Source organism: Cornus florida, unplaced genomic scaffold, assembly GCF_030987335.1.
Source record: "Cornus florida cultivar Cherokee Brave unplaced genomic scaffold, ASM3098733v1 CherokeeBrave_3.0.0_Hap2_Chr02, whole genome shotgun sequence".
Lineage (NCBI taxonomy): Eukaryota > Viridiplantae > Streptophyta > Magnoliopsida > Cornales > Cornaceae > Cornus > Cornus florida.
In genome coordinates this window covers 30898002-30925223 of record NW_026775572.1, presented here as the reverse complement: position 1 = coordinate 30925223, position 27222 = coordinate 30898002, and the positions used below count along the sequence as shown (strand labels likewise).

General features: G+C 35.5%; 1 protein-coding gene across 1 annotated transcript; it reads right to left on the bottom strand.

The window, feature by feature from the left end:
• Positions 1–1813: 1813 nt before the first annotated feature.
• LOC132294544 (lon protease homolog 1, mitochondrial-like) lies at positions 1814–25860 on the bottom strand. Its single transcript, XM_059792441.1, has 21 exons — positions 25393–25860; positions 23372–23437; positions 22447–22638; positions 22257–22322; positions 22057–22098; positions 21808–21930; positions 20022–20120; positions 15089–15154; positions 14907–14993; positions 14642–14681; positions 13253–13424; positions 11233–11357; positions 8095–8225; positions 7883–7987; positions 7504–7617; positions 6106–6273; positions 4685–4786; positions 4250–4516; positions 2935–3453; positions 2304–2485; positions 1814–2224 (listed from the first exon to the last, which is right to left on the bottom strand). The coding sequence occupies exons 1-21, from the start codon at positions 25732–25734 to the stop codon at positions 2218–2220; spliced, it is 3015 nt and encodes a 1004-aa protein (XP_059648424.1). The 5' UTR covers positions 25735–25860; the 3' UTR covers positions 1814–2217.
• Between the last annotated feature and the right edge of the window lie 1362 nt (positions 25861–27222).

The window sequence follows — 27222 nt, the reverse complement described above, 5'->3', positions numbered from 1 at the left end:
ACAGCAACATGCCTGTTGCTTGGGATGAAATGAATTTTTTTTTAAAAGTTGCTTTCTACAGGGTGTAAAAAAACCCGATAAAATGTTATTACAACATGTAAAAAAATCTATTAATCAGATGACAGGTGGTTATTTACATGGTTTAATTGGATGCGGTATTAAAATTTATTATTTACTGCATGGCTTGTTACCGTATATGAGTTAACCTTGTAAGAGGTATTTACAAGATTTTTTTCATCTTGCAAGTATTAATTTCTCTTGTAGTGAAAACTTACCATTGGAAGAATCACACGACTGTGTCATGCATTTCCAAGCAGTGCAAGGCATGGAACCCTTCTGAACTCCTTCAGGCTTTGAAAGCTGAGCATGGACTTTCACTTCAGGAGTTACCCTTGCCTGCAACAAAGACATGTGGCATTAACAGGTTGCAAACAAGAATTTACAGAGAGTGTAGACGTAATGTGTTAATTAAAACGTGCTTGAAATCATACAATAAAAAAATTTCATGATCGGTGACAAAAATGACCACACTTTCTTCAACCAGCATCGCCCCAACCACACCTCCCATCATACTACCAATAGCACTGGTTGAACCAGTAGTGTTTTCTTCGGAGGACATCGACGCACCAATAGAACATCGTGCTCTGCCTATTGTTTTTCCATCAAGAAGACACTGTTCCATTGGACAATGGTAAGGTTATTTAATATTCAATATCAGTTCTAAAACAAGCATATAAAAAAAAATCCTTCAAATGTGAATCATTAATTTAGACAGAATAGAGTATTACCGCCGTTTTGAAGGAGAATCTATTGAGCCAGGGAACCACAGAAAAAGTAATCATCGGTAAATGCCGCCCAATGTATTGACATCACTATGAAGCTCAAGAGACTGAACTAGTTGTTTATCATCTTTAAGTAACTACCATTTTCATCATCTTATATTATTACACTATTATTCAAAGATACTATCTTGTGTAGTACCAGCAGATAGCCATGATGATTCTACAATTCACACAATTCTCGTGCCAAGATAATTTTCTTCAAATAAAAAATCATTCATTAAACTAATGTTACGTTTGGTGTGCAAGATTGGAATGAAATGGAATACCCATTCTAACCATTTCCTTTATTTGGTATGCAATTTAGAGTGAGAATGACCATTCCATTGGAATGAAAATCCATTCCTGAGAATAAAAATCCATTCCACAACTGTGACGGCCCGAGTTTTACAAAACCCGGTGCACCAACAAGTAACCCGAAATTGACCTGATAACGGATCCCAAATGTGGAAGTAATGAAAGAGATGTGGTCTCTAGGGATTAACATCACCTATAAATTCATTTAGGGTCAAATGAGCACATATATTTAATGCAACGTTGCATTTTCTTCGTTTTTGGCCTAAAGTGATCTAGGGATATTCTAAGCATTTCACAGCGCGTTTTAAAATTTTCTTTCGACATGGTCGGGTTGAAAAATTGATTTTAAGGAAAGTTCCTCCTTCGTGTTTTTTCAAAAAAAAAATGTCTAAGGATCCGAAAAGGCCATTGAACAGCATAAAGCTGTCAAAAACCCTTGCTGTCAGCATGGCATGTCATGGGGGCAGCCATGGCGCACGCAGCATGCACCAGCGCGTGCGGGGCATGCCGAATTGGCTTCAAAAGGTGAAATTTTCGAAGTTAATTACTTCGACATAAAGCTCCATTTGGGTTTTATCTGAATGACAACCGCTGTAGCACTGGTAAAAACTTGATTCAGAAAGGGAAGGTTAGATCATGAAGATGATGTTATTTTCTTCGTCTTCAAAATTACAGCATTTCAAGGAAATAAGAATTGGGACTTTCATTTAGCGAAAACGTAAGCTTACAAGAACAGGAAAACAAACGAAGAAACAAATATGCTCATATTGTGACAATTATGAACTTGGAATAGCCGTAATGCATGAACCACGTCTACGAACCGAGCCTCAAGCTGCTGTTCTAACATATTTTTATTTTCATCTCTAGCCACCACAACATATATGACTTGTCACCTCAAAGAATAATATAATACTTTGATACAACTGGGTAGCTTTCGTTTTACAAGGATATTTTTTCTTTAAAAAGAGAGCTATATCAAATATTGGACCAAACCATAAAAATGAAAGGACGTCCTTGGTGCTACTCTGCTTCGGAACTTATGGGGAAAAACCGAAGCTGAATGGTCAACTGCTTGGCCCAGTCATACTCTGCTTCGGAACATAACAGATAGTTAAGGTCCAGAAAAATGAAGTTCCAGCAAGAACGGCTGGACAAAAAGCAGCTTACTTCTCTGTGCAGTGGCTGTCACCAAATGCCAAATCAAATATTTGACCATAATCATCTACAAAGTGAACCTCAAGCCCTTCCTTCACATTAGGCGCTAACTCATCGAAATCTCTTCTGTTTGCTGCAGGAAATATAATGGTCTTCACATCACTCCGCCTTGCTGCTATGGTCTTCTCCTTAACCTGAATTTATACAAGATCACATATAAGTACGATTGATGTGAACCACAATGTACATGAATTAAACAGGACAACTTATAAGCAATATAACAACCATGATTAGTTTTTTGCTTTTTCAAGAGATGAGATAATTTTTTATTTTTTTTAATAATATTTACAGTTTCCTAAAGAATTTAATCTATCATTCTGCATATCCGAAAAATAGAGAATAGATAATAAGAAAACAAGTATGCAACAAGACTTGCCACAAGCACCAAAAGTATATTCATAACAACATAAAAAGTAAAATTTAAGGGAAAAAATAGAGTAAAAGTTATTCATGATATTTATGACCGACTAGGAAAGGCAATAGACATCCGTTTTCTCGAAAATAAAAATTATTTAAGAAAGTTCGCTAAAAATCGAAGTTAGGATTTATCATAATGAAAAGAGACATCGTTAACTGAGCATACCCCGCCAATTGGAAGGATTCTTCCTGTTAGTGTTACTTCCCCAGTCATTGCTAGATCCTTCTTGACAGGCTTTTTCATGGCAAGAGACAACAACGATGTGATCATGGTGCAACCAGCACTAGGTCCATCCTTAGGGGTGGCCCCAGCAGGGACATGGAGATGGAGTTTGGAATTGGCAAAGAAAGGATTATCTGGTTCCTTCTCAAGCAATATTGCTCTGGCAACTGTGTGACCAATCTGGGCACTTTCCTTCATCACATCACCAAGCTGTCCAGTGAGATGGAGAGCTCCTTTACCCTCTGCTTCCTCAACCAAAGCGGTCTCTATATATAGGGTGGAACCACCCATAGCAGTCCATGCTAGACCCATCACAACTCCAACTGGTGTCTGATCAAATATGCGCTCAGCATGGAAAACAGGTTTGCCAACAAAATCAGGTAGGTTTGCAGTGTCAACCAACACTTTCTCGACTGTCTTGATTGCTTCACCTTCCTGGATTTTCTCAGTTTCTAGAGCATCCTGTATTATGACATCATATGAGAACACAGCTCTTAACTGTGCAAGTATATATTATATTTCACTAAACTAATCAATAAGGAATAAAATTAATTGAGGAGAAAGCCACAAAACGTTCAAAAATTAAAAACCAAGTCTAAACTAGTTATCAACATGGGCTTAATTTATATGAGACAAGCACGATCCTCCAAATTGCAAGGCATTCTTTTTTCAATTTTCTAACACATATTACTAAATATTAGTTGATTTTCTATGCTTTGGAAAAATAAAATAAAATATCTGAATAAAGCATTTAGGTTGGGAGATAACAAAGGGGAGCCTCGCCTAGCTTATCTGTCCCAGTATTATTTAACTCATTGCCCACGTATCTCGTCCAGACATAAGGAATATTACAATCCTTCGTTTTGAAGGTAATCTGCCAAAATCTAGACTGGAAAAGATTCAATCCACTTGTTGGCCTGCTTATTTGGGGTATCTTCAATGATTGGCACATTTAACATGAGATTACTTGCATTATCTTTAGATGAACTAATTCGAGCTTTCAAGGTACAGCACAGGTTATTCTAGAAAAGAAAATATCTAAACCTTTTTCTGTAATACATTAATAATGCAAACACTTTCTCCATTAAAAAAGAAAAAGGAGCACAACAGGCTGTTACTGCCTTTTCTGGTAGTGACAGACTATCATTCTTCAAACACTAAAAGCAAGGGTTAGAGATATCGATCATCCTAAATGACGGAAACATGGAATTCATAACACTGCTCCGTAATGCATAAAAATAATTCACTTCTTAGATACCTTTGACTCACTAGCTTGATCAGAGGGAGATTGGATTTGGTCAGCAGGAAGATTCTTCTGGGTTGTGCCAGCTTCTTCAGTGGATTCTGAAGCCATTTCATTACTGCCACCGTCTACTGAATCAGCCACAACCTGAGTATCCCCTCCAACCACAGTTTCACTCGATTCACAAAGAGATTCTGTTGTGGCTTCATTAGGTCCCACGACCTGAACTCCAGCAGATGGAGATTCATTTGATGCTCCTTGTCGAACAAGTCGCAGAGCAACCTGCCAGTCATATTATTGGTATTAGGGAAAAGGCAACACACTTCACCATCGCTGAGGGTATCAAATTATGAATCCCAAAATGCATCCACATATCACCAAGTCATAATGACTACTGTAGCCTACAGTTGCCTATTTTGTCTGAAATTTTACTCCAATAAATAAGCAAACCTTTCTGTAAATCTTCTCAATCTGCTTTTGAAGATTTCTAACACCAGCTTCTCGGCAGTAACTTTCAATTAAAGCAAGAAGAGCTGCATCAGTCACTTCAACCTGAAACAAGTTAAGTGTTTAGATTTTCAATTCTCCCTATTGATAGTGAAAAAGCATACACAAACAAAATACCTTCACATGAATTCCAAACCTATCTAAAAGTAGTCAACACACATACCCAGTTAACTTGTGACAAAAGTTCAGAGCCAATGACCAAAATCTTTTCCAAGATTAACAATATGATATTTAATATGATTTCACTAGGAAAAGACTAATATTTTACCATAAATTCTGACAATTCATTAAGAAAAAGAATAATGAATACAACATTTGCTATATACGTTATATAATTCATCTTTTAGCTGACTAACATACTGTATTGTCCAGTTGACAATTGGTAAAGGCAAATGATACTTTACATCAATCAAGCTGTAAATCAATACTACAGCTTGGCCAACTGAAGAAAATTCCAGAAATATGGCGTGCTTGGTGGTACTGAGGGTCCAAGTAATATGTTGGTGGCAACAGCAAAGGTGTAATGCAAGTGCAAGGTTCAAATGTACTTGTTATGCATAATGCATCACAGCAGTAGCATAAGAACTGATGTTGTGATGACAATGGCAATGGTACCGGGGTTGGTTGAGTATCACAGGTCGTTGGTAGTGGCAAAAACAGCAGCTGCATGTAACACTTGCAGTGGTGGTGGTGATTGTAGCAGTGGTGGTGGAAATTCTGGTTTTGACGGTGGAATGCTAGTGTTAATTAAAGGTGAGGCACTAGAAGTGGAAGGACAAAGTGGAAATTGTGAAGTGACAGCAGTCATACAACAGGGACATCAAACTCATCAGAACTGAATTGCCCGAGTACTTGTCTAACTGTAAACTCTACCTTGAAATCTTACTAGTGAAAAAGACTATCAAAAATCATTTACATGTAGAATCATATATTTGTTTTTCCCCCTTCATCCAACCAATAGAGTGTAGAATCCAATTTTAATGGGAAACATGTTCGCCAATAATGCATAAAGAACATTATACAAAATGAAGTATTATATGGAGGAGAAAACTCTAGAATGGAGAGAAGGCAAAAACTTAATGTAGCTAACCAAGCATTACTCAAAATAAATGAAATATGGGATATGATTCTGCAATCTCTTGGTTGGATGAAGGGGGAAAAACAAATATTTGATAGAGGCATATATTAAGTCCAGATTCCATACAAGTGTGTCTGCATGTGTGTGCACCGATAGGAGTGTACAATAAGTCCAGATAACATACAAGGGTACGCGCACACACAAACACACACACAGTTGTACAATGAGTCCAGATCTATACAAGTGAATGTGCACACACACACACACAGTAATAAAGATGATATACCTGTTCAGACTTAATCCCACAATCTTTACGAGTGGTTTTATCCAGATAGTCTTTGGCAATATGCATTTTTTCATCAGTGATATACCCAGCAATGGTAATGATCTCCATTCTATCCAATAAAGGATTGGGAATCGTTTCCACAACATTTGCTGTACAAACAAACAGAACCTGCAATGTGAAATCAAATAATGAGGAACCTGTCACAGTGTAAGTAATGCAATGTCATTCTGTTGACAGTGGCAACATACGAATTTTTCCACCTTCTTTCATTATTCAATCAGAAGCAGAACATCCACACATTTCAAAACCCAACTCAACAGGCATATGGTATAGGATAATACTTGCCTACTCACCGGTGAGTAGGAAGTCTATACTCACCACGTATGTAGCGCAAGACTAAACTAACCAGTGTCCTTACATTTAAAATAATAAAAATAATAAATAATTTGATAGCTATCCGGGTTAAACCCGTAAGAATCCGAATCAAATTCTAATTCTCTCCTCCTCCTCTCTTTCTCACGCTTCTATCATGTGGAAGCCTAATCTCATTTGTTCATTCCTTCGCCCTCTCTTGCGCCCATATTTTTAAAAGAGAAACTCATGTCTCTGGAGAACTAGAAGAAAAAGAAAAGTAGATGCAAAGGAGAAAAGAGACATTCAAGAAGTGTAGAGGTAAATAAATATATTCTCTTGGTTAATTTCAGCAAGTGTCTTAAATTTCATTATTGCAAATTTAATCAATCATTGTCCATCATGACCAATCAAAATGCTTGTATGTTGTACGAATTAAACATTTTTTAAAAAACTACATGTTCTTTGTTTCTTAGTTTTGTCATGTAGTCCTCTATCAGAGAATTAGAATTTAATTCGAATTTGTTTGGGTTTAACCCGAATAGCTATCAAATTATTTGTTTTTTATTATTTTAAATGTAAGGACACTTATTAGTTTAGCCTTGTGCCACATACGTGGTGAGTATAGACTTCCTACTCACCGGTGAGTAGGCAAGTATTGTCCTACGGTATATACCCATGCTTAGACCATGACGTGTTAACACGTCGCTCCCCTACATTGGCGCTGTGTTCTCCAACCATAGCCTTTTACACACACAAGTATTGCTCTTGCTACGATATTGTCATAACAAGAGCAGATTGGGTGCTTTCGAATGATCTTTTCCATGTTAAATACATCTCAAGGCAAGTTATTATTCTTTCAACTTGGAGCAATTTGATAGAGCTTGGTACAATTCAGATATATTGTTCAAGTATTACAGAATGAACTAAATTAGCCAGAACCCACTCCCACTCAAATAATGTTGAAGATCATTTGGTAAGGCAAAACACGAACATCATCTAGAACAAATATGAAATGGACAGAAACCCTCACCAATGATAACTAACCTTTGATAAATCAATTGGAACATCAAGATAGTGGTCTAGAAAATTTGCATTTTGCTCTGGATCAAGGAGCTCCAACATAGCACTTGCTGGATCACCTGCATGTCCCCTTCCCAACTGCCACATAACATATAATATTCAGCACGCGACTTATCAAAATATTAATAAAATAATAATAATATTCAGCACGCGAATCTAATCAGTCATCATGAATATTCAAAGTACTTATCATCCAAGGTAAACAAAACTTGCTCCAATTAGAACTTTAGATGTGCTTGCATACAGATGTTCTCAAAGGCAACCCATTTGGGAATATAGAAGAGTAACAGAGAGACAAAATTGTTCAGCTGTGGCAGCAATAAAGCCAGCAGCAACATAATACCTTGTCAATCTCATCAATCAGGACAAGAGGGTTTGCTGTTTCAACATTTTTCAGGCATTGCACCATCTTTCCTGGCATGGCACCAATATATGTTCGACGATGCCCCTGCACGCAACTTCAGAAGTTAACAATGCAAGACGATATCTGCATAATGTCACAATACAATGCTGTATTTATTAATGTTGAAGTCAGTTTTAAAAGTACTCATCTACCTTGATTTCAGCAACATCAGACAATCCTCCAACAGAAAACCGGTAGAACTTACGGTTCAAGGCACGTGCAATTGAACGACCAATGCTAGTTTTGCCCACTCCAGGAGGGCCAGACAGACAAATGATTTTTCCTGTGATTAATTAGAGAGAAAATGTCAGGAATCTTGTGCTTTTGTTTTTTCAAACTAGCATAAATGTGCAGCACATTTTTGCAACCTTCAGAAGAAAATAAGGATCCGAGGGTCCATGGGGAAAAATAGAAGGTATCAGATGAAAGTAAATGTTAGTGTTTGTCAAATATGGTCGACTCCATTCAGTGGCGGAGCAACATAGTGTTGAGCGTGGGCAATTGGCCTCGCTCATGTTTTGTTTTATTTAACTTTATATATAATTTTTTAAAATTATAAAAATTCACCAACTCCAAACTTTTTGAAAAAGGAATCCTTCTATTAGTTGTTATTTTTCTATCATGAAGCACTCCCCCGCCCCAAAAAAAAAAAAAAATCATGAACACTCTTCTGCACATCACTTTCCAAGATCTCACATTCATCTCCTACACTTTATTCATCGTTATCTCTCTTTTACCATCTCAATCTCTCTCCAAAATGAATACGAGAAGAGAGAATCATAAAAGTCTTCTTTCATGTTTCAATATATTTATCGACCCTATGTCAATAAGCAAAATTCTTTATACCCTTTTCCCATACAATCTCACATTTTGTAAATAGATATTTCATTTTAGGTTACAAAATGGAAGGATAAGAAAAAAATAAAAATAAAAACTATATATTTCTATTTTTTGTGTGAATTGGTTTTTCAAATAATCAAGACTGAAAGTTTTACAATTATTAGAATTATTTCATATATCAAAAGTTCAAACCATGAAAACTGGTGGTGGACAATCATAAATGTATTGAATAAAAATATTATCAATCAAAATTAAAATTTTCATATTTATTATTTGGGGGAAAAAATTATTTTGACATTGTTTAACATTTCCCCCACTAAACTAAATTTCTAGCTCGGTCGCTGACTCCATTCATATGGTATAAAAGCAACGACGACAATGACAAGTGGCTGCTAAATAAGGGGTAATCGGTATTTGCCATATGGTGTATCCTATGCAAATGATCAAGCAAGACTATCCAATCAAAGGCCCTTTCCAAAGAAATATCAAAGAAACATCTGAGATTTTGTCTGTTTGTTTCATATCACATATTTTAATTGTCGCATATTATATAGTAAATGTACACATCACCAACTACTTTCAGAAGAAACATCTGACAATGAAGGAAGGCAGGTCGGATTAGTCACAAGTCTCACAAGGAATGGTTGATGCAATTTATCATACCTATAAAACATGAGCCCTCAACTCTACCACTCTAATAAAAAAGAAAATATATATTAAGGAGAATCTCACCCTAATATGTAACTTTTTTATGCAACAAGATATATAATACGTGAATACAGTAAAAAAATATGCATGAGGCTTAACAGCATATTTTGCAATAGCCTCATTCAAGCATGTGCTTAAATGCCAGTGAAATAATTACAGGATGTATACTTATCAAAAAAAAAAAAATAATTACAGGAAGTATACTGGAAAAACGAAGTCAAAGGAGGATCTTAGAGTTCGACTCAAAATGTTATCCATATCAAGAATAAAAACACATGGAAGACACGCCCCCTCCACAACAAAAATAAATAAATAAATAAATAAATAAGCTAGATTGATTTTATTAAATTTCAAATGTTAGTAAAGATAATTGATAAATTTTATATAGGTGTTCTAGTTGCTTTATGTAAGAAATACCTCATTTCTTCATTACTAATCATTAATAAGTACTTCTATTGGCTTTCAAGTGATTATATACTTATTACTTAATTACTACATATTAGTTATTACTCATATAGACTTATCACTTGATTTGGTACTTAGGATCCATATTTACATACTTTATATAGAATCCATCACTTGGCTACCTAGTATTTAGTACTCGGGTACTTGCAACTAAACAACTTACTAATTGTCACTTTCTTTCTTGTTACCCATGTAGTTCAATATTTGACTACTAATATTTTAATAACTTAATGCTCAAGTTAATATAGTCTACAAAGTAACTTCTCTATGTAATTTCCAAAAGTATATTAATTCACTGATCTGATAATAAAATAAATAATTCTAAAATAATATTAATAAATAAATAAAAATGGAAAGAAAAACCTTTAAACATTCATGGTCATAGATAGTTGTAATGGAGCCACAACAGACAGACCATAACGATGTCTTAATGGCCGTTACAACTCCGCTTCATTAGGACCAATATAGCAGACCGTGATGTTTCTTGAGCTACCGTTACTGTTACACAATGGTATTATGCAACGGTTGCAAACAAGACTTACAATCATGTATAATGCATATGAAATGACAGAAATATGCTTGGTTCACTCCCGGGATATTGGATTATTAGTGATGTAGAAAGCTGCCTGGCACAAAACATCCCATTGGCTCGCTATTAGTCAAACACTTATCTTCCAACAGAACATTGCCAAATTATTGCCATCATTCACAAACATATCCTCTATCAATGATCTTAAACATCTCACTGAGAATCCTGAGATTGTAGACCTTCAATCATTCAAATTCTCTCTTTTCTTTTCTTTTTTGAAAAAATATATATATATGGAAGCAGAAGACAGTTTCAAGCAAAATAATGGCATTCTGTTTAAAATACGCACACTAATTTGCCAGTTTGGAACCTGTATGGGTTTTGTGCCAGTTGACACAAAACCAAAAAGTTTCTCTGGTTTAGACCAAAACAAACATAAAATTTTCTCCTGACAAGTCTCTGGTCCCCAGTGCATAATAAGATTAAAAAGCCAACACGATTTAATGAATTGGTGACAAATTTATACTAGTCTTATATGATAGACTCATTCAAAGTACAGTTGCCAACAAAACTCCGAACTATTCAACAACACACACCGATAAAGCCAGTCTATAGAGCCTACAACAAATGAAAATGCACTTACTAATATCCTTTATATAATGTTACATATAGTATGCAGCAACATAAAGGAATATAATCAAAATGTTAAATTCGGGGAAAAACAAAGAAGAAACGGAACATTACCAACCTTGGGAGGTTCCCCTGAGTTTTCCCACAGCTATAAATTCCAATATCCTTTCCTTAACATCAGTTAATCCATAATGGTCTTCATCAAGAATTTGTTGCGCTCGTAGAACATCAAAGTTCTCATCACTACATTTGTAATAAAAAATAAAAAAAGAGAGAAAATATAACTTTAAGATCATATATGCATCCTGTACACCAACTATATATGTATTAAAAATAAAGAATATAATTTTAAGATCGTATACGCATCCTGAACACCAACACTTGAGAGCAAATAATTATTCTAAATTTGTTACATTTGCATGGATAAATATATTATAAAATGCATTTCCATAAGCAAACCAAAAAAATAATAATAATTTGATTAGAATGTTTGGAAACGGGATTTCAACTTCAAAAGAGCTTCGGATGCCTCTAGAAAATCCCATGATTGTTTGAACTGGTTGGAATAGTTTATGCTGGAATAGGGCTTGTCCACAAGTCTAGTCACTTTCCTCAAAAAAGAGGAACACCTGTAGTACCCTATCATGTTTATTGCAGGAAATCAACTGAAAGCATAGAAGATTTGTTGTTCTGGTGCCCTTGCAAAACAGTTCTGGGATCGGACTCTTGAATGGTGAATGGAGGATACCATTAACCTACTTTCGATGCATTCTGTATCTAGATGGCAAATCAGACAACTAAATCTACTAAATCTGTACTCTTACAAGCTTTGTTTGCGAAGGGGATTTATAATATATGGTTTGAAAGAAACAGCAGAACCCATGAAGAGAAGTGCACAGATGTTGCGCAGATTGGTCGTGATAACATGCTTGACATTATCGTTCTTGACCTCCAAATGATTATCACATTGATCCTGGGGATTGGCTTTGGAGGACTCTTTCTCCTCCTTTGGGTTTTCAATTATGGTACAATAACTCCACAGAGTTCCTTAATATTCAAAACAATGTGTTTCTTTTGTTACCAAAACTGGACATATACTTGCTAATTCACAAACTAAACAACACAACAATAAGACAAAAGGACATTTGCATTACACCCATAAGTGCGGAATTAACAAGTATGAAGCTGTAATTGTCCATTTATTTGTTACAAAAGGTGCACTTGCAATATTTCAAATTCTAAAATCATATAGAAAGTTCTAAATAAAAAAGTTCAACAAACATATGTAATAAGAGTTTTGAATTATAAAACTTATTCTATTACAAGAAAATGTAGCTATCACTGGAACTGATGTAGGGTGAGTTTTTTAAAATATGAAGTGGGCCCCTTTTAATGAAACCTTACTTATCAAATATATATATATATGAAGTTCTATCAATGCAATTGAGAAAATGATTTCCACTAACTCCTAGAAAACTCCCATAACTGAACCATAATAGAAATATATTAACATCATTATTTATTTATTTTTGATAAGTATATTAAAATCTTTATCTTTATTTGAAAAATGAGAATCCATTTCCAATTCTCCAAAAGGATGTCATATTTGTATTCCACTTTCATACCATTGCACGCCACTTATTACACCAGTAATAGAAATGACATAATTATCACAGAGAAGTAGAGAGTAAGAATGTTTTATGGGATCATTGTGGAGTGTGAGACTGCTTTGAAGGACAATTGTGTCATTTTTTATTTAATTTATTTTAAAACAGGTGGGGTGCAAAATATCATTTCCCTTCCAAAATAGAGCTGTGTCCCTGTTGTAACTTTAGTATCAGAGTCTATAACATATTTTTCACCACTTGCTATAATTAACTTACTTCTTAACTAAATTTGTGACAGAAGCTGAATAACATCTTGAAGCATGATTAAAATTTGCAAGTACAAAGTGCAGGTCAATCGCCAATGATTAATCTAACCAATCTATGTATTTAAAATTTAATCAAAGTAACACATTATAGAAACATTTACATACTTGACTTATATTTAAGTATGAAAACAGTAAAATTTCAACAAATTAAAAAAGGTCGCCAAGCAGACTATCACAGAATGTGTAAAAAGACTAACATACAAACCTGTAATTCCCCCAAGGCAATGCAGTCAACCAATCAAGATAATTACGTGTCACATTAAATTCACTTGAACTGGCCTCTAAAAGCTGCAGTTTTGTCAGTTCTTCTTCTATGACTTGCAGAACATGAGGCGGACATTTCTCCTTCTTGCCCTCAAGTCTTTCCCGAAACTTTGCTGCATAAAAGGAACAGAGGAGCATTCATTCGCAAAAAAGTTGATATGCAGTTCTAACCATGACAGAACACAATTTTTATAGGGGTATAAAGATAAAAGAAGCCCCAGATCAGGTGTTCAAGGTTAACTTGGTTGGCCTCAAACTATGTTTTAAGTTTGGCATGAGCTCATTAAAAATTCAGCAACCATGATCAAGCTCAGCTCGAGAAAGTAACCAAAAATGTGCAGGTTGACTCAATTAATCACTGGATAAAAGAAACATGGCACTTAAATATGGATATAAGAAAACAATGACAATGCCGATTGCCAAAGGCCTTCTATAAAAAATAAAAAATAAAAAAACTCTCAAACAAAGGGACATTTTCAACTTTCTTCCAGAAAGAAAAGGATACACACATATTTAATACAAATGGTTCATACAACCGTGTACAAATCTCCATCACTCAAATGTCCTCAACTTTCTTCCACAAAAAGAAAAGATCCAATATATTTGGTCAAGGAAGTCAAGTACACATCTCTGTCCTTATTTTGTAGAACTAAGCCTACGGGTATTCTATACTTCTCATTCCAAGTTAAAACCAGGTGAAAGACTATCCAATCTCTTATAAAGAGTTACTGAGCCAAGCCAAGTGAAGTATGGAGTTGACAAAGCACAGGTCACTTCTATATACCAACTTTTATTGAGCTCTGGGCGACTTGGCTACATTAACTAACGAGTTTGAGCAAATCCATAAAAGCCAAGCTCAAGCAGTTTTTTGTTTGACAGCCCTACTATTTATTCAACTTAAGCTTGGAGTGATTATTAAATTAAATACACCAGGAAGGCACCTTTAGTTGCCATGCCGCACATTGCAAGCTCGCCGTGTGAATGGCGTTAGTATTAGAGGAGTCTTAACTTCAAAAAATCATTAAAATCCATATTACTTCACACAAAAATTAACACTATCTTGTGTAGCAATATCCCTCTCAAATACATACACCCCAACCATCCATTATGATATAGAAGTAACAAACGAGACACCTTCGTCCATTATCATTTATAAATAAAAGGATGGCCTTCAGTTATTTGCAAGCGCTTATTAGAAAACACAATATCAGACCTCAATAACACAAGTAGGTGTTGCAGACACCTCTTGTACAAGTACCAACAGCCTAGAGAAAAGGAAAATTTAAACTATCGACTAAATTTGACATAAATAAATTAAAAGATAACTAACCAGAAAGTGCTGTCTTGTCGTCTGTCTCCAACCCCAGTTCCTGCAACAAGGAAAATGAATATATGTATCAACAATCAATAAGGCTTAAAAAGTTAAAATAGAAGAAAAGGAACTTGATCTAAAATCCAACTTAAAGATTCATCAAGCTCGTTGGAATAGATTACTTAATAGCATATTGAACACAGCTTGTGGAGATGCAATGACAATATTGTACATAGATACATAAACATGTAACATGAAAGAATAGAACAATACAGCCACACACCTTCTTTATGGCCTTAAGCTGCTCATTCAACAAGTAACGGCGCTGCTCACCACTTATTTTTTCTTCAATTGCTTTTGCTATTGATTCCTAAAATAAGATCCAGAATGGTAAAAAAATCAAATGTGCAATCAACTAAAACAAAGAGCTCTAACATAAAAAAAAAAACACTAGCTGTAACATACCTGAATCTTACTGATCTCCATTTCTTTCTTCACTAATTCCAAAGTCTGTTTCAATCGTTTATAGACCTGAGTTCGAAAAATTGCAGAGTTACAAGAATACAATATTATAATCACATAAAAAAAATATGATAATGCATTTTTTATAGAGTAAATATTGGTATTACATTCCGCACTAAATAAAAAATGATTGCTTGGAAAGGTTTCCAATCATACTCACAATCAAAGGTAAACCAAACAATAAACAGATATCTCTGCAAATATACCTGTTGCGCATACATTTAAACTAGATAAGCTGTTCCTTTAGTGTCATTTTTACGAGATTTTTTTCAGTTGTGTTGAGGCCAGATCTCTCTGTCTCTTTTCTTTTTTGTTTCTTGTTGAAGGATGCCTAATCCTTCTATACATAAGTAATTACAAAAAAAAAAAAAAATTAAGTGAATTGGTCTCTGAAGACTATTCCCCTCATTGTTAACAAGTAGTTTTTGCCAATAAATTTATTTACAGGATTCATTCTAAATTAACCATCGGGTTGAAACTTTTTACATGATGTCCAAAAGGATAGGAGTATAATAATAGGGCCAAAAAGAGACTAACCTATAGTTTTTCTCAATGCTATTTCTAAAACAACAACAAATATATATATATATATGTCGAGGAACATCGTTTTGCAGTGAAATGTAAGAAACACATTGCATAGCACAGTGATCATTTATGCCACTGCATTGTGCTTTATACAACAAACTTTTTCTTTATATCTATAAATATCTAAATATATTTATAAATGCTTTGTGGAATATGATTTTTCTGTACATATACATAGATATATATTATTTTCGAAAGAAAATATAGAAGGGACAAGCCCCATGTGCACCAAAAAATAATAATAATTTCATAAAATCATACTCCACGTACAAGAATCCAACAAATTCAAGTCTTTAATGACGACATAGCCTCACTCACTCCAAAGGGAGTGAAAACAAAAGGACAGATTCTATGAATTTAAGAGATGTAAAAGATGGAAACAGTCCCAGCATTCTTCTGATACATGCAAAATCTATCAAGGGATTGCTCACCCACCACTAACTGATTAACGATTAAAATCGTACCGGATACAGTCCCAGCATTCTTCTGATCCATGCAAAATCTATTAAGGGATTGCTCACCCACCACTAAATGATTAATGAATAAAATCTTACTGTTACAACTTTCTGTTGGTGTTCCCCATGGCCAACAACATAGATAAATAATACTTCAAGAAAAACTTTCCAATCCATAGAGGGGAATTCAGCCTCTTCAAACATTCTGCAATCATGTTCCTTCCATTGTATAATGAAAAACGGTGGCAATTTGGCCCAGCCCAGCGGATTCCAACCCCGTCCTACTCCAAATAGGCCGGGATTGTATGCCATTAAACGGGTCACGGGTGGTATGAGATTATATATATATTTTTTTATATAAGTAAGATATCATTAAAGAAACTCAAGAAGGGGAGCAAACCCGAAAGAATACAAAGGACGCCCAAGGTGACACTAAAAATTCAAGCTATCCACAAACTCCAAAAGATCCCCCAAAGATTTACAATTACGCCCAAAACCCCAAAAAAAATAAAGAAGAGAGCATGTTGTATCTGATGACCAAATTGGAGATTGCTCTCCATCAAAAGTTCTTCTACTCATCTCGCGCCATAAACAAATGGGAGTGGCCCTCCAAGCCTCTTTGACTAGGCTCTCCACTATACACCCTCACCAAGTCTCAAGCAAATCCACAATGGATTCCGAAAAAACCTAGGCCATGCCAAACACAACCAAGAACATAGACCAAATATCCCTCTGGGCCGTGAAGAAGAAGATGGTTCACAGATTCTCCCAACTGCTAACACATGTAGCACCAGTTCACCACTACGTGACGTCTCCTCCTAAGATTGTCAAGGGTAAGGATAATACCAAGTGCGGCCGTCCAAGCAAAGAAGGCCACCTTCAATGGGGAGTTCCAACTGCTTACACATGTAGCACCAGTTCACCACTACGTGACGTCTCCTCCTAAGATTGTCAAGGGGATGGATTCTACCAAGTGCGGCTGTCCAAGCAAAGAAGGCCACCTTCAATGGGGCGTTCGTCCTCCAAACTGCCTTCCACGGGAAAGAAGCATGTGTGGTCTCTAACAACCTCTGATAAAAAGACCCAACCTCAAAAGCCCCTCTCGGGGTACCCACCCAAACCATCTCATCCATACCCACACCCTCCACCACTTGACTATAGAGCAAAGCCAAGAACTCCGTAACCTCCATAAGATCCCAATCATGAAACGAAACAGCACGTCCCAAGTCCTCCTCCCATTATCAAGCCGATAATAGTCAACAACCATAGCTTGCCTAGTTGCGGTAATTATTAACAGACGAGAAAACCTACGAGTCAATGCCAAGTCCCATCCTTCCAAAACCTACGAGCAACCAGGGATCATAATGTTTAACCCAAACCAGGTTCCGGGCAAGCACAGATATTTAGATAACCAGCCCCGCCCTACCTGGATTATATATAAAATTACATATATACCCTCATTTTAATTTTGTATTCCTTAAACACCCTTATATATATATTTTTTATATATACGCAATACATCTTTACTTTTCTCTAGAGAGTTCTTTGAACTTGGGTTTGTTGTGTTCTTCCCCGCTCTACCACACAGCCTAATGGCCATACTCCTTCGATAAACTATTCCAGCCGCGCCATTCCAACCTTTTAGTCCCTCTATATATATATCTTAATATCTATGGACAACTCTCTCTCTCTCTCTCTCTCTCTCTCTCTCTATATATATATATATATATATATATCTACACACACACACACAATACCATATCTATGGAGAACTATCTGATCAGATCATGATATCAATCACCGATCAACTTTCTGATCTCCATAAAAACACTCAGATCAGAATCCTGTCTCTACATATAGCTACACACATATTTCTATATGTAGATCTATATAACATAAGTTAACAACCATCTACTCTAAAAGCTTAAAATTTAATATTTAAAATCCTTCAACACGCTACCCTCATGTGTGGCCTTCTTTTGGTCCAACACATGTTTCAATTTAATAATCAAGGTGACCGTGACACAGGACCTTCCTTGCTCTCATACCATGCCCCCTCACGGGACAAGTCTTCAACGGGGTTGGGACATGATATTTTTAAACAGGGCAGGATAGGGTTCAGCCACCCGTCACGTACTTCCACCGAAGATCATCCACCAGATAAAACACTGAACAGATACCAAAAGCAGAAAACATAAACAATTCTCCCACTGCTTCACCTATACAACATCTACTAATAATCACCAAATTTTTACTAATAAGGTGGTCTCTGAAAAGAATTTTATCCCAAATGACCATACATAACAGGGCTGCAAACTTGTTTCGGTTGTGCTTCACTAGAAAAACACCTTCATTTCCTCCCTAAGAGCTTTAAGGAAAGACCCCACAGCAAATAATTCAATCCAACTCCTCTAACGAATCAGTTCATCCCATACCAGTCCCTTTCATCATTCTATCTCCAGCAATATGGAAAATAATAACTAGTGGCACTAGCCTAGATGGTATAAACTCTCCTCCCCAAATGGGGGAGGTTGAGTGTTCAAGTCTCAGTGTAGACATAATACATATAGTGAGTGGGTGTGTGTGCTTGTTTGAACTTTCGAATATATATACGGAAAATAATAATGACCAACCATGCATTCAACCAATGCACAAGATACGATTCGAAGCCTCTCAGGCTAACCTTTGGCATTATTTGCAAAAGAGCGGCTGCTCTAAAACCCGAAACCGCATTTTTCACACTTGTCAACTAACATTGCACTAAACAATATTTAGGTCAATCCTCTTGGCTTGAGATGATCCATTTGACGCATTACTTCAATTGCCATCCCCTTCCTCACAAAAGGGATGTTTCACGCTTCAACTCTATAGCCTTCCCTCCATAATAATTTCCAATTACTTCACTCCTTCAGATAGCACCCTCTGTAGAACTACGTTCTAAAGCTAACTGCCAAGGAAGACTCTCCATTGCCCCAACCAACTTAAGTCATTGACCTTGTAAATATTCTAGACCACCACAATCTCCCTTGTTCTTCACTTATCAAAAAATAAAAAATCTCCCTTCTTCTTCTTTCACCACAAAGAGAGAGAGTCATCCAGTCAATCCCCAAACACCAGCTCAGGCTTCATCTTCCTGACTGGGCAAACGACTTTATAGCTTTTATATCATCCAGCAGTAAATTAGCAGAAGAAATCTGAGCTAATAAAACAACACAGAGTCCCCAAGTCCTCACAACAAAAGAAAAGAACACTCTCTTCCATCAAACACCATACTCAAAAATGCATCTTGTAAGCTAGAAGTCAGTTCTTACTTCATCTTCCTAACCGGACAAATGCCCTTATAGCTTTCATTCCAGCAGTAACTTAGCAATAAACACAGAGCTAATAAAACAACAATGAGATCCCAACTCCTAACAACCAAAGAAGAGATGTTTCCATCAATATAGACATATCATACGAAAAACACTTCCAAGGAATACCCATGCTTGAAATGGCATCTCATAAGCTCAAAGATGATAAACCGAATGAAATCTATTTATTTATTTTTTATTTACTTAGAACCTGTGCCCAATAAATAACTCCAAACCTATCTCTTATGCTCATCAATGCTCGTAATTTAATGCCTAATACTCTAATAGTTTCCTCAGGCAAACAATAAGAGTAGAAGAAAATTCTCTCAAATAAAGTCATGCTATAACAGTTCAACAAAACAAGGCTTAAATTAATGAACTCTGAACTTGTGAAATTAAGCAATCGACCAGAATCTTATTTCAAGGAGAAAGAAAGAGGGAAAAAAGTTCATTGATCAAAATCTAGATATGTAACATGTTCCTTACATCTAGCTCTTCAAGCACTTGTTGGCACTGTGACTTCTCCGCACCAGATATTGCTGCTCCAAAATCTGCTAACCTTGAATAATTGAAATCGCCAATATGCTGCAAAAATTGAAGGGAAAGGAAAGAACAAGAACTTTAATCATCAGAATATAAAAGTCAATCAAATTGATTATGGTCATTGGTTAACAAAATACATCACTACACAGGTACATGTATAATACACACTTTCTTGCTAAAAAACATTCATTTCTTTAACACAAAATATCCAAAGCTTACTCAATTGGGGACTCAAACATTGAGTATATCCTCGCATGGAGGTAGGAACGCATTATCTACATAAAGAGAAAAACTACAGCTCCAAATGTAAAAATCCAATTGTTTGCACTCTGCACATGAGGTGAGGTCGCCTAATAAAACATAGTAACCAGATAGGCTGCGTAGTATATATATTAACATTATAAAATAGGGGAAGAGCACACATATTAACTTCTTTCCCAGCAGCTAGTCTATGGCTTAGGATTATATGTTTCCATGTACTTCAAAACATCACAATTCTCACTAAGCTTCAAGACCAAAAACATAGTTCTTTTGTTGGGAACTCTTTTGACGCTATCACTCCATTTGTTTTCCTTGCGACAACAAATTTCTCAAAAGTTCAGGTCATTAAGAAAATAAAAAATAATATGATGAAATTATCTCATTTTATTCTGCGGCTTCTTTTTTTTTCTTCTTCTTTTATAAGGTGGTGTGTGAGCATATGCATTTAAGCTTTATACCAAATTTTAAGGAACGTATGGTTTTTGCATACAAGCGGAGGAAGTGAATAGAGGCGTCTACCTACATGGCAGTCTGTTTTATTCTTCAGATGAATCACCACGGGGTTTTTTCAGAAGTTTGAGAGGTCCCAAGAAGGGGAACCTCTTTCTGTACATTTTCATCCTAATGATGGAAGCTCTTAGTGAGATGCTTTCCCAGGTAGTTGAAGCAATATGTTTAGGGAATCTTAAGATTGGTTTTAATTGAGGTGCTAATGTCGCAATACCACAAATCTGTTTGCAGGTATATAGATAAAACATTAGGCAAATATCATAAAGTATGATGTTATGACAGTTCCAGGTCAATAGACTCACCACCAGATCTCTACACAATCCCTAGAGCCGCTAAGAAGAAGACCACTTAAAAATTAGGCAGATATGCATCAAAACTTCCTTTCCAAGGCTATAAACTTCTCATTCTAATTTACTTGTGCAGTTTACATTCAATTCTTCCACTGTTCCAATTTTTAGCTTCATTTGTATGTATCTAAGGTTGGCATCCTGTGATCTAAGAGACCAGAAAACAGCAGGTTGTCATACAAACCGAATCTTTCACAAACATTATCATTTCTCCTTCCTCATAATCCTCTTGCTCTTTCTTCATTTCTGATTTCACAAGAACTAAAGCAACTAGAAACATTGAATACAAATGTGATTTTAGAATCAAAAAAGAAATTATCATATTTGATTAAAATTAGCACCATGACACAGGTTTTAACAGATTGGTTTTTATTTATCTATCTACTAATATTGTGAAAGCATATATACCAAGCAATTGATACTATGCAATAAATAACTCCACCCAACTCTGAGGGAGCTCGTAACTTAAGAGATTCACTTAAAAAAAAAAAAAAACATGTTCCAGTAAACACAACACATTTCAAAAAATTTGAAGATTTAATATTAATAAAAACTAAAACTATTCAACATAAAGGAAAACAACCCGAAAAAACCTGTGAAGAGGACTACACCTGCGTGTACGTTTGAACATGATCTCTCCAAAGGGAACTTGTCTTCAAAACATCCCTCAGGGTTGATATAACTTCAAATGATGTTGCCTTTACAACATCATCATCCTTATTATATGGTTTATCCTGCAACATAGAGAACAGCCGAATGATAGAAAGCATTGCAAAGTAATCTACTACCTACAGTGAACCGTTAATTGAGCTTAAAGATAACCACCCAGTATAAAATTTATAAATACACTACTGGCATGCCTTGAGATGATCGACTTTGACCATGAGAGGATCCTCGCTGACCTGAACACAAGGCAGTTATTTTAGTCTAGGAATTTTTGCATCATTTAGAAATTAGGTATATCTTGCAAAAAATTAGAAAAGTTCAACAAAATGCATGTATAGAGATATAAGAATTTAAGTGTTAAGTTCTCATGACAGTAAGCAGAACTCCAACTCACCATCTCTGTTATTCGCAGTCGCCTATGACCAATGAGGACTACCTGGTCTCCTTGAATACTTGTAATCTGGTTTATCACATTAAAGATTAAAAAGCATTAATCGTGAATAGGCATCCATTACACCACATTTTAAGATAATCTATTAATTTAATGCCACATACTAGTCAAACAATTGCAAAATTTTAGATACCTGGGCCAGTGTACCAACTTCATGAAGGCGGTTTAATAACTGTTTCCCCTTGAGTTCATATACGTTTTTCTCTGTGTCCGAACCAGAAGCCACACCAGCATCACTCCCTGGTTCATCTTTAACAAGGAAAGCTCCAGCGTATGGAGCTTGTCTTTTTCGACTTTCAACTAAGGCTGCTAATAATTTAGGATCCTGTTTGGGAGTAAGTAAACAGGCAAAAGAATCCATAAACACAACATTTCTCCACCAAAATATTCATTTATGGGAGGAAAAAAAACTGCAACTAGCCATGACTTTTCTTTTACTTTTATATTTAGTCAAATCACTCGCAGTGGATGAGGCCAAAATCACAAAGCACATTGATCACAGAACCATCAACCTAACCTATTATAGAAAATCTTCACCGTGTTGAAGTAGATTGTTTAAAGTTTTCATGAGCCAATGGAACTCAGAGCTTATTTAAGAAGTGATTTTCAGAAAAAACTAAAACCATTGTGCGATTCAAACTGGAAAAGAAAAGATCAATGACGCAAAATAACACAAAGCATAACTAAAGTTTCTTCTATTTATGGTATTATACTGCCTTAAACTTTAAATTCCAAATTCATTGAGATAGTTGGGTATTAAATGTGCCTCCTAAGGAACTCTGCACCCATATTATGTGACTTATGTCCAACACTTTATCCTTCAGCAGTCCTACAAAAGTGGCACCAGCGGCTTTTTTTAACCAGTTTAGAATTAGAGGTCATCAGTAGAACAAACAAATCAGGTAGCATGGAGTATACACTAATAGTAGAAACCAAAAAAAAAAAATACTACTGTCTTATAATTAATAAACTCAGAGATAAGATTCTCAAAAATAATAATATAATAATAAAAATAAATAATAATAAAAAACTAAATGCAGACTGATGAAATAACGTACCTTCACATAAATTGGCATGTAAAATCCTGGAAATAATGGTCTATGTGGCAATGGCAACGCCAAAACCTGCTCAAGTAAAGAAAAGAGCACACTAAAATAAAAATTACCAAAAATTTAAACTACCTGCAACAACGAAAGAAAGCAATTGACCACCTCCCCCCCCCCCCCAAAACAACAATTATTTGATAGTTAATCAGATAGATTTGAATAGAAGAATTTCCCCTCTCCCACTTCAAGGAATGCTGGAAATAGAATTTGTAATCATGGTATTTATGCTCTGATTGAATTGATTGAATATGATGATGATGGAAATTCTAATTTCTCAACTATGGATTTTTGAGGGCTGCAAGTAATATCCATTTGCACTGTGCATTTCCTTGTATAACTACATTGTGTATTGCTATACATATTACGTATTCCCATCTCAACACCAAACTGTTACGATGATTCAAACTTTTCCTAACAGCTGATATTTTAATTCAGCAAATAGGAAGACACGTCAAGTTCTATTGAAAAAGCATTGCCTATGATTATGAATTTTCTATCTTTACCAGAAGCAACATTCGGCAGAATAAAAGAGCAAATGCCAGAAAGAATTGTACTGAAGTGATATCTCTGTTTCTATACATTTTCCTTGCTTTCAACATTTGTTTAGGCTTAAATGTGGCACTATCACCAAACTCTTTGGAGCTCCTTTTGTTATTAAATCCTCAATATTATCCATCCTTTGAAGCAAGGCCAATACTTCCTCCAAGAAGCATAGCCTTCTATATATGCTGCTTCTCAAGAACTAGTGGCTAAAGAGGAGCTCAATCATGAAAATGTGCTACTTTATCCCATAGTTGCATATTTACAAGGACTGGGATGATGGAACATCAAACGTTTCATAAATAAATAAAAACATCAAGAAGGAAATGCATTTTCCCATCTCTTTCTAGACCTTTTATCCAACATCCAGCACTTCCAGAGTGTAGAATAAAGAAGTAAACCTCTCTCACTTCTCTACTTCTAAAAAAACAGGTATCCCAAAAATTTCCAAAAGATATGATCATTGATCAGTAGCCTAGAGACTTAAATTAATTATCAGATTCTAATGAAGATGGGAGCATTAACCATGCACAACTTTGGGAATTACATATTACTTCAAAAGCATTTGTTCTTGTTCTGTAATATTGTTTTCATTATTGCTTATGTTTTTCCTCAATTTTCTTTTCCCTTTATCATTGCTTAAAGATGTCTCATACTTTTTTCTAGTTCCTACTGACAAATTTTTTCCCATAGAAAAGATATTGAATCAGATTCAACTCAAAGATGACCAGAATATCTCTCCATCCACCCAAATGAATGAACTTTCATAAAGCTGTCCCAAGTCACAATCTTTGTCCATTACTGATCAACATTGACATAAAAAAAAGTTCAGGAGCAAGTATTACTATAACAGCCACTTCAGCCCAATTAAATTTCTTCGCATACATTGTTTCAAAAAATAAACATATACAGATGGATAACAATATCATATTAATATGCCATGAGAGTATCATCCTAAAGTAGCACAAAGCCTTTTGTCAAAGCTACAAACTTTTCTTTCTGAACTACCAAAACAGACTCCATTTGTGTAGATTGTAGAACAGGTAACCAATATACCTTTGTCATTCATACAAGAAGATTGTTTCTAAAATAACACCAATGCAATACACAAATAGATAGTATTTAGAATCAAACACACATGATTGATTATAAAGATTAACTCAGTGGCCTCCACCAACTACCTCGGACTAAAAACCAAAGTTTAAAAAACATTTTGGTAACAGAAAATGGAAAAGATTACTAGCCCAGGTTAGGTTGTGTAAATTTAATAAAAATAAAAATCATAATTTTGAATATTGCTTTTTTCTTTTTCTTTTTTTATTTTTTTACATTCGACTAACTTGAAAGTTGAGATAATTTTATATCAGACCAACATAAAACATAACATTAAAAGAATAGATATACATTTATATACATATATTAGTGAAGCTAACCGTAAGATAATCTTCAGGTCTGAACATGGTAGGAACTATGGCCGATGAAGATTTCGAATCAGTCTCTTCGCCTTCGACTTCGACCTTCTTAAGCTCGGTCCCGGCCTCGGCCGTGGAGTCGGACCCATCTTTAGAATCCGAACAGAAAAACACTCTCCGACATAAATTAGGGTTTTGCCGATTCGAGGTTCTGAGTGAACCCAAGGCTCGGAGTAGCGGCGAGTTCAACTCATTTCCATGACGAATGGTACAATGTAAAGTCGATGTTGCAGTGCGAAATCGACCTCCTTGTAAACACGAAGACGATAAGGCCTTCAACATTGGGGGACTGATTTTGTGCATCGACTGCAAAAGGTTGGTCCTTTGTGTCTCTATTTGACCTAGTTTTATGTTTAGTTTAACCGGTGTGAACCGCCATAGATGAACTTGGAGAGGAAGGCAGGCAGGGATTTTTGTGACTTGTTTGGCCAAACCCTCTCTAAACCCTTTATGGGTTGGGTTACCGATATTACCCTTTTGAATTGAAGTACGAATTTGTCCTCCCATTTAATTAGGAATAAATTGGTTAATTATCTAAGGAATTTTATTTTTTCCAAATATTTGTTACTATTTATCTTGGCAAAATTTCCAATATATATGGTCAAAATCCCGGTTAGCATAAAATAATTTACCAAACTGTCAAGACTATTTAGTGCCTGTTTGGAAAGTGTTCCCATGTGTTTTGTAATGCTCCAGACCCGCTATAATAGTCCATTTTAAGAACAAAACATGTTTGGGCCAGCTTGTTTTGTTTTCAACAGTACCAGAATACTTTCAAAATAAATCAATTATTTGGCCTAAAAGCTGAAACAAAATTTGGTGTTCTATGTTGTTCTAGGCCCATTTTTTTTACTGTAGCTGGGTTAATAATAAATTTTTTTTTGGGCAAATCATTTCAGCCTCCCAAACGCCTCCATCTCTATTCTCATTCTCAACTCTGCAAATCCATTTTTAAGGCAAATCCATTTCTATTCAGCCTCCCAATTGCCTTAGTCTCCATGTCTCTCTCTCCAAATGCAAACTACAAAATCTACAAGGATCAAAAGTTCAAAACCCGCCTCCATCTCTATTCTCGTTCTCAACTCTGAACTTGCCCCCTCTCTCTCTCTATGCAACTGCAAACTACAAAATCTACAAGAATCAGAAGTTCAAAACCCATATATTTCAGTTTATGTATCGGTCTGCAAGAATCAAAAGTTCAAAACCTATTACCTATATCAAAACCCCCATATCGGCATATCATTTCAGATTGTTCAAAAAATCAAAATCCATATCTTTCAGTTTCCATCAGCTGCTGTTCCAGTTCTGGTTCGCCGTTCGCAAGCTTCAGCCTCTCTCTCAACTCTCAAGCTTGCCCCCTCTCTCTCTGCAACTGCTAACCTGTGTGTATGGGTTTTGTTTTAATTTTTTTTCCAAATCAACTAATCAAGCCTTGTAATTCTTGTTTTACAAACTAATCAAGCTCTGTAATTAATTTATTTTAATCATCCAAAAAAAAATTTAATTTCTATTCCAAAATTCTCACTCCAAATTTTCGTCCCAAATATGTTTTGTTCTCATCTCAGAACACCACATTGCCCGTTTGGAAAGTGTTGTGTTTTGTAGTATTTTGTTTTAGTCTAGAACAGAACAAAATGGATTGGCTGACTACCCCAACAGATACGAAAGGCAAGACGGGTTAAGTGTTTTGTAATATTTTATTCTGAGATGAGAACAAAACATGTTTAGCGACGAAAATTTGCAATGAGAATTTTGGAACAGAAACATGGTAGAACATGTTTGGTAAGGTAT

What these genes read in the sequence shown, in the direction of transcription:
- LOC132294544 (XM_059792441.1), bottom strand. Translation starts at nt 25,734, where the DNA reads ATGCACAAAATCAGTCCCCCAATGTTGAAGGCCTTATCGTCTTCGTGT. An exon ending in ACATGCCAATTTATGTGAAG is followed by an intron (nt 22,639 to 23,371) that starts GTACGTTATTTC and finishes ACTCCCAAACAG; the next exon opens with GATCCTAAATTATTAGCAGC. An exon ending in AAGTGCTTGAAGAGCTAGAT is followed by an intron (nt 15,155 to 20,021) that starts GTAAGGAACATG and finishes TTTCGAACTCAG; the next exon opens with GTCTATAAACGATTGAAACA.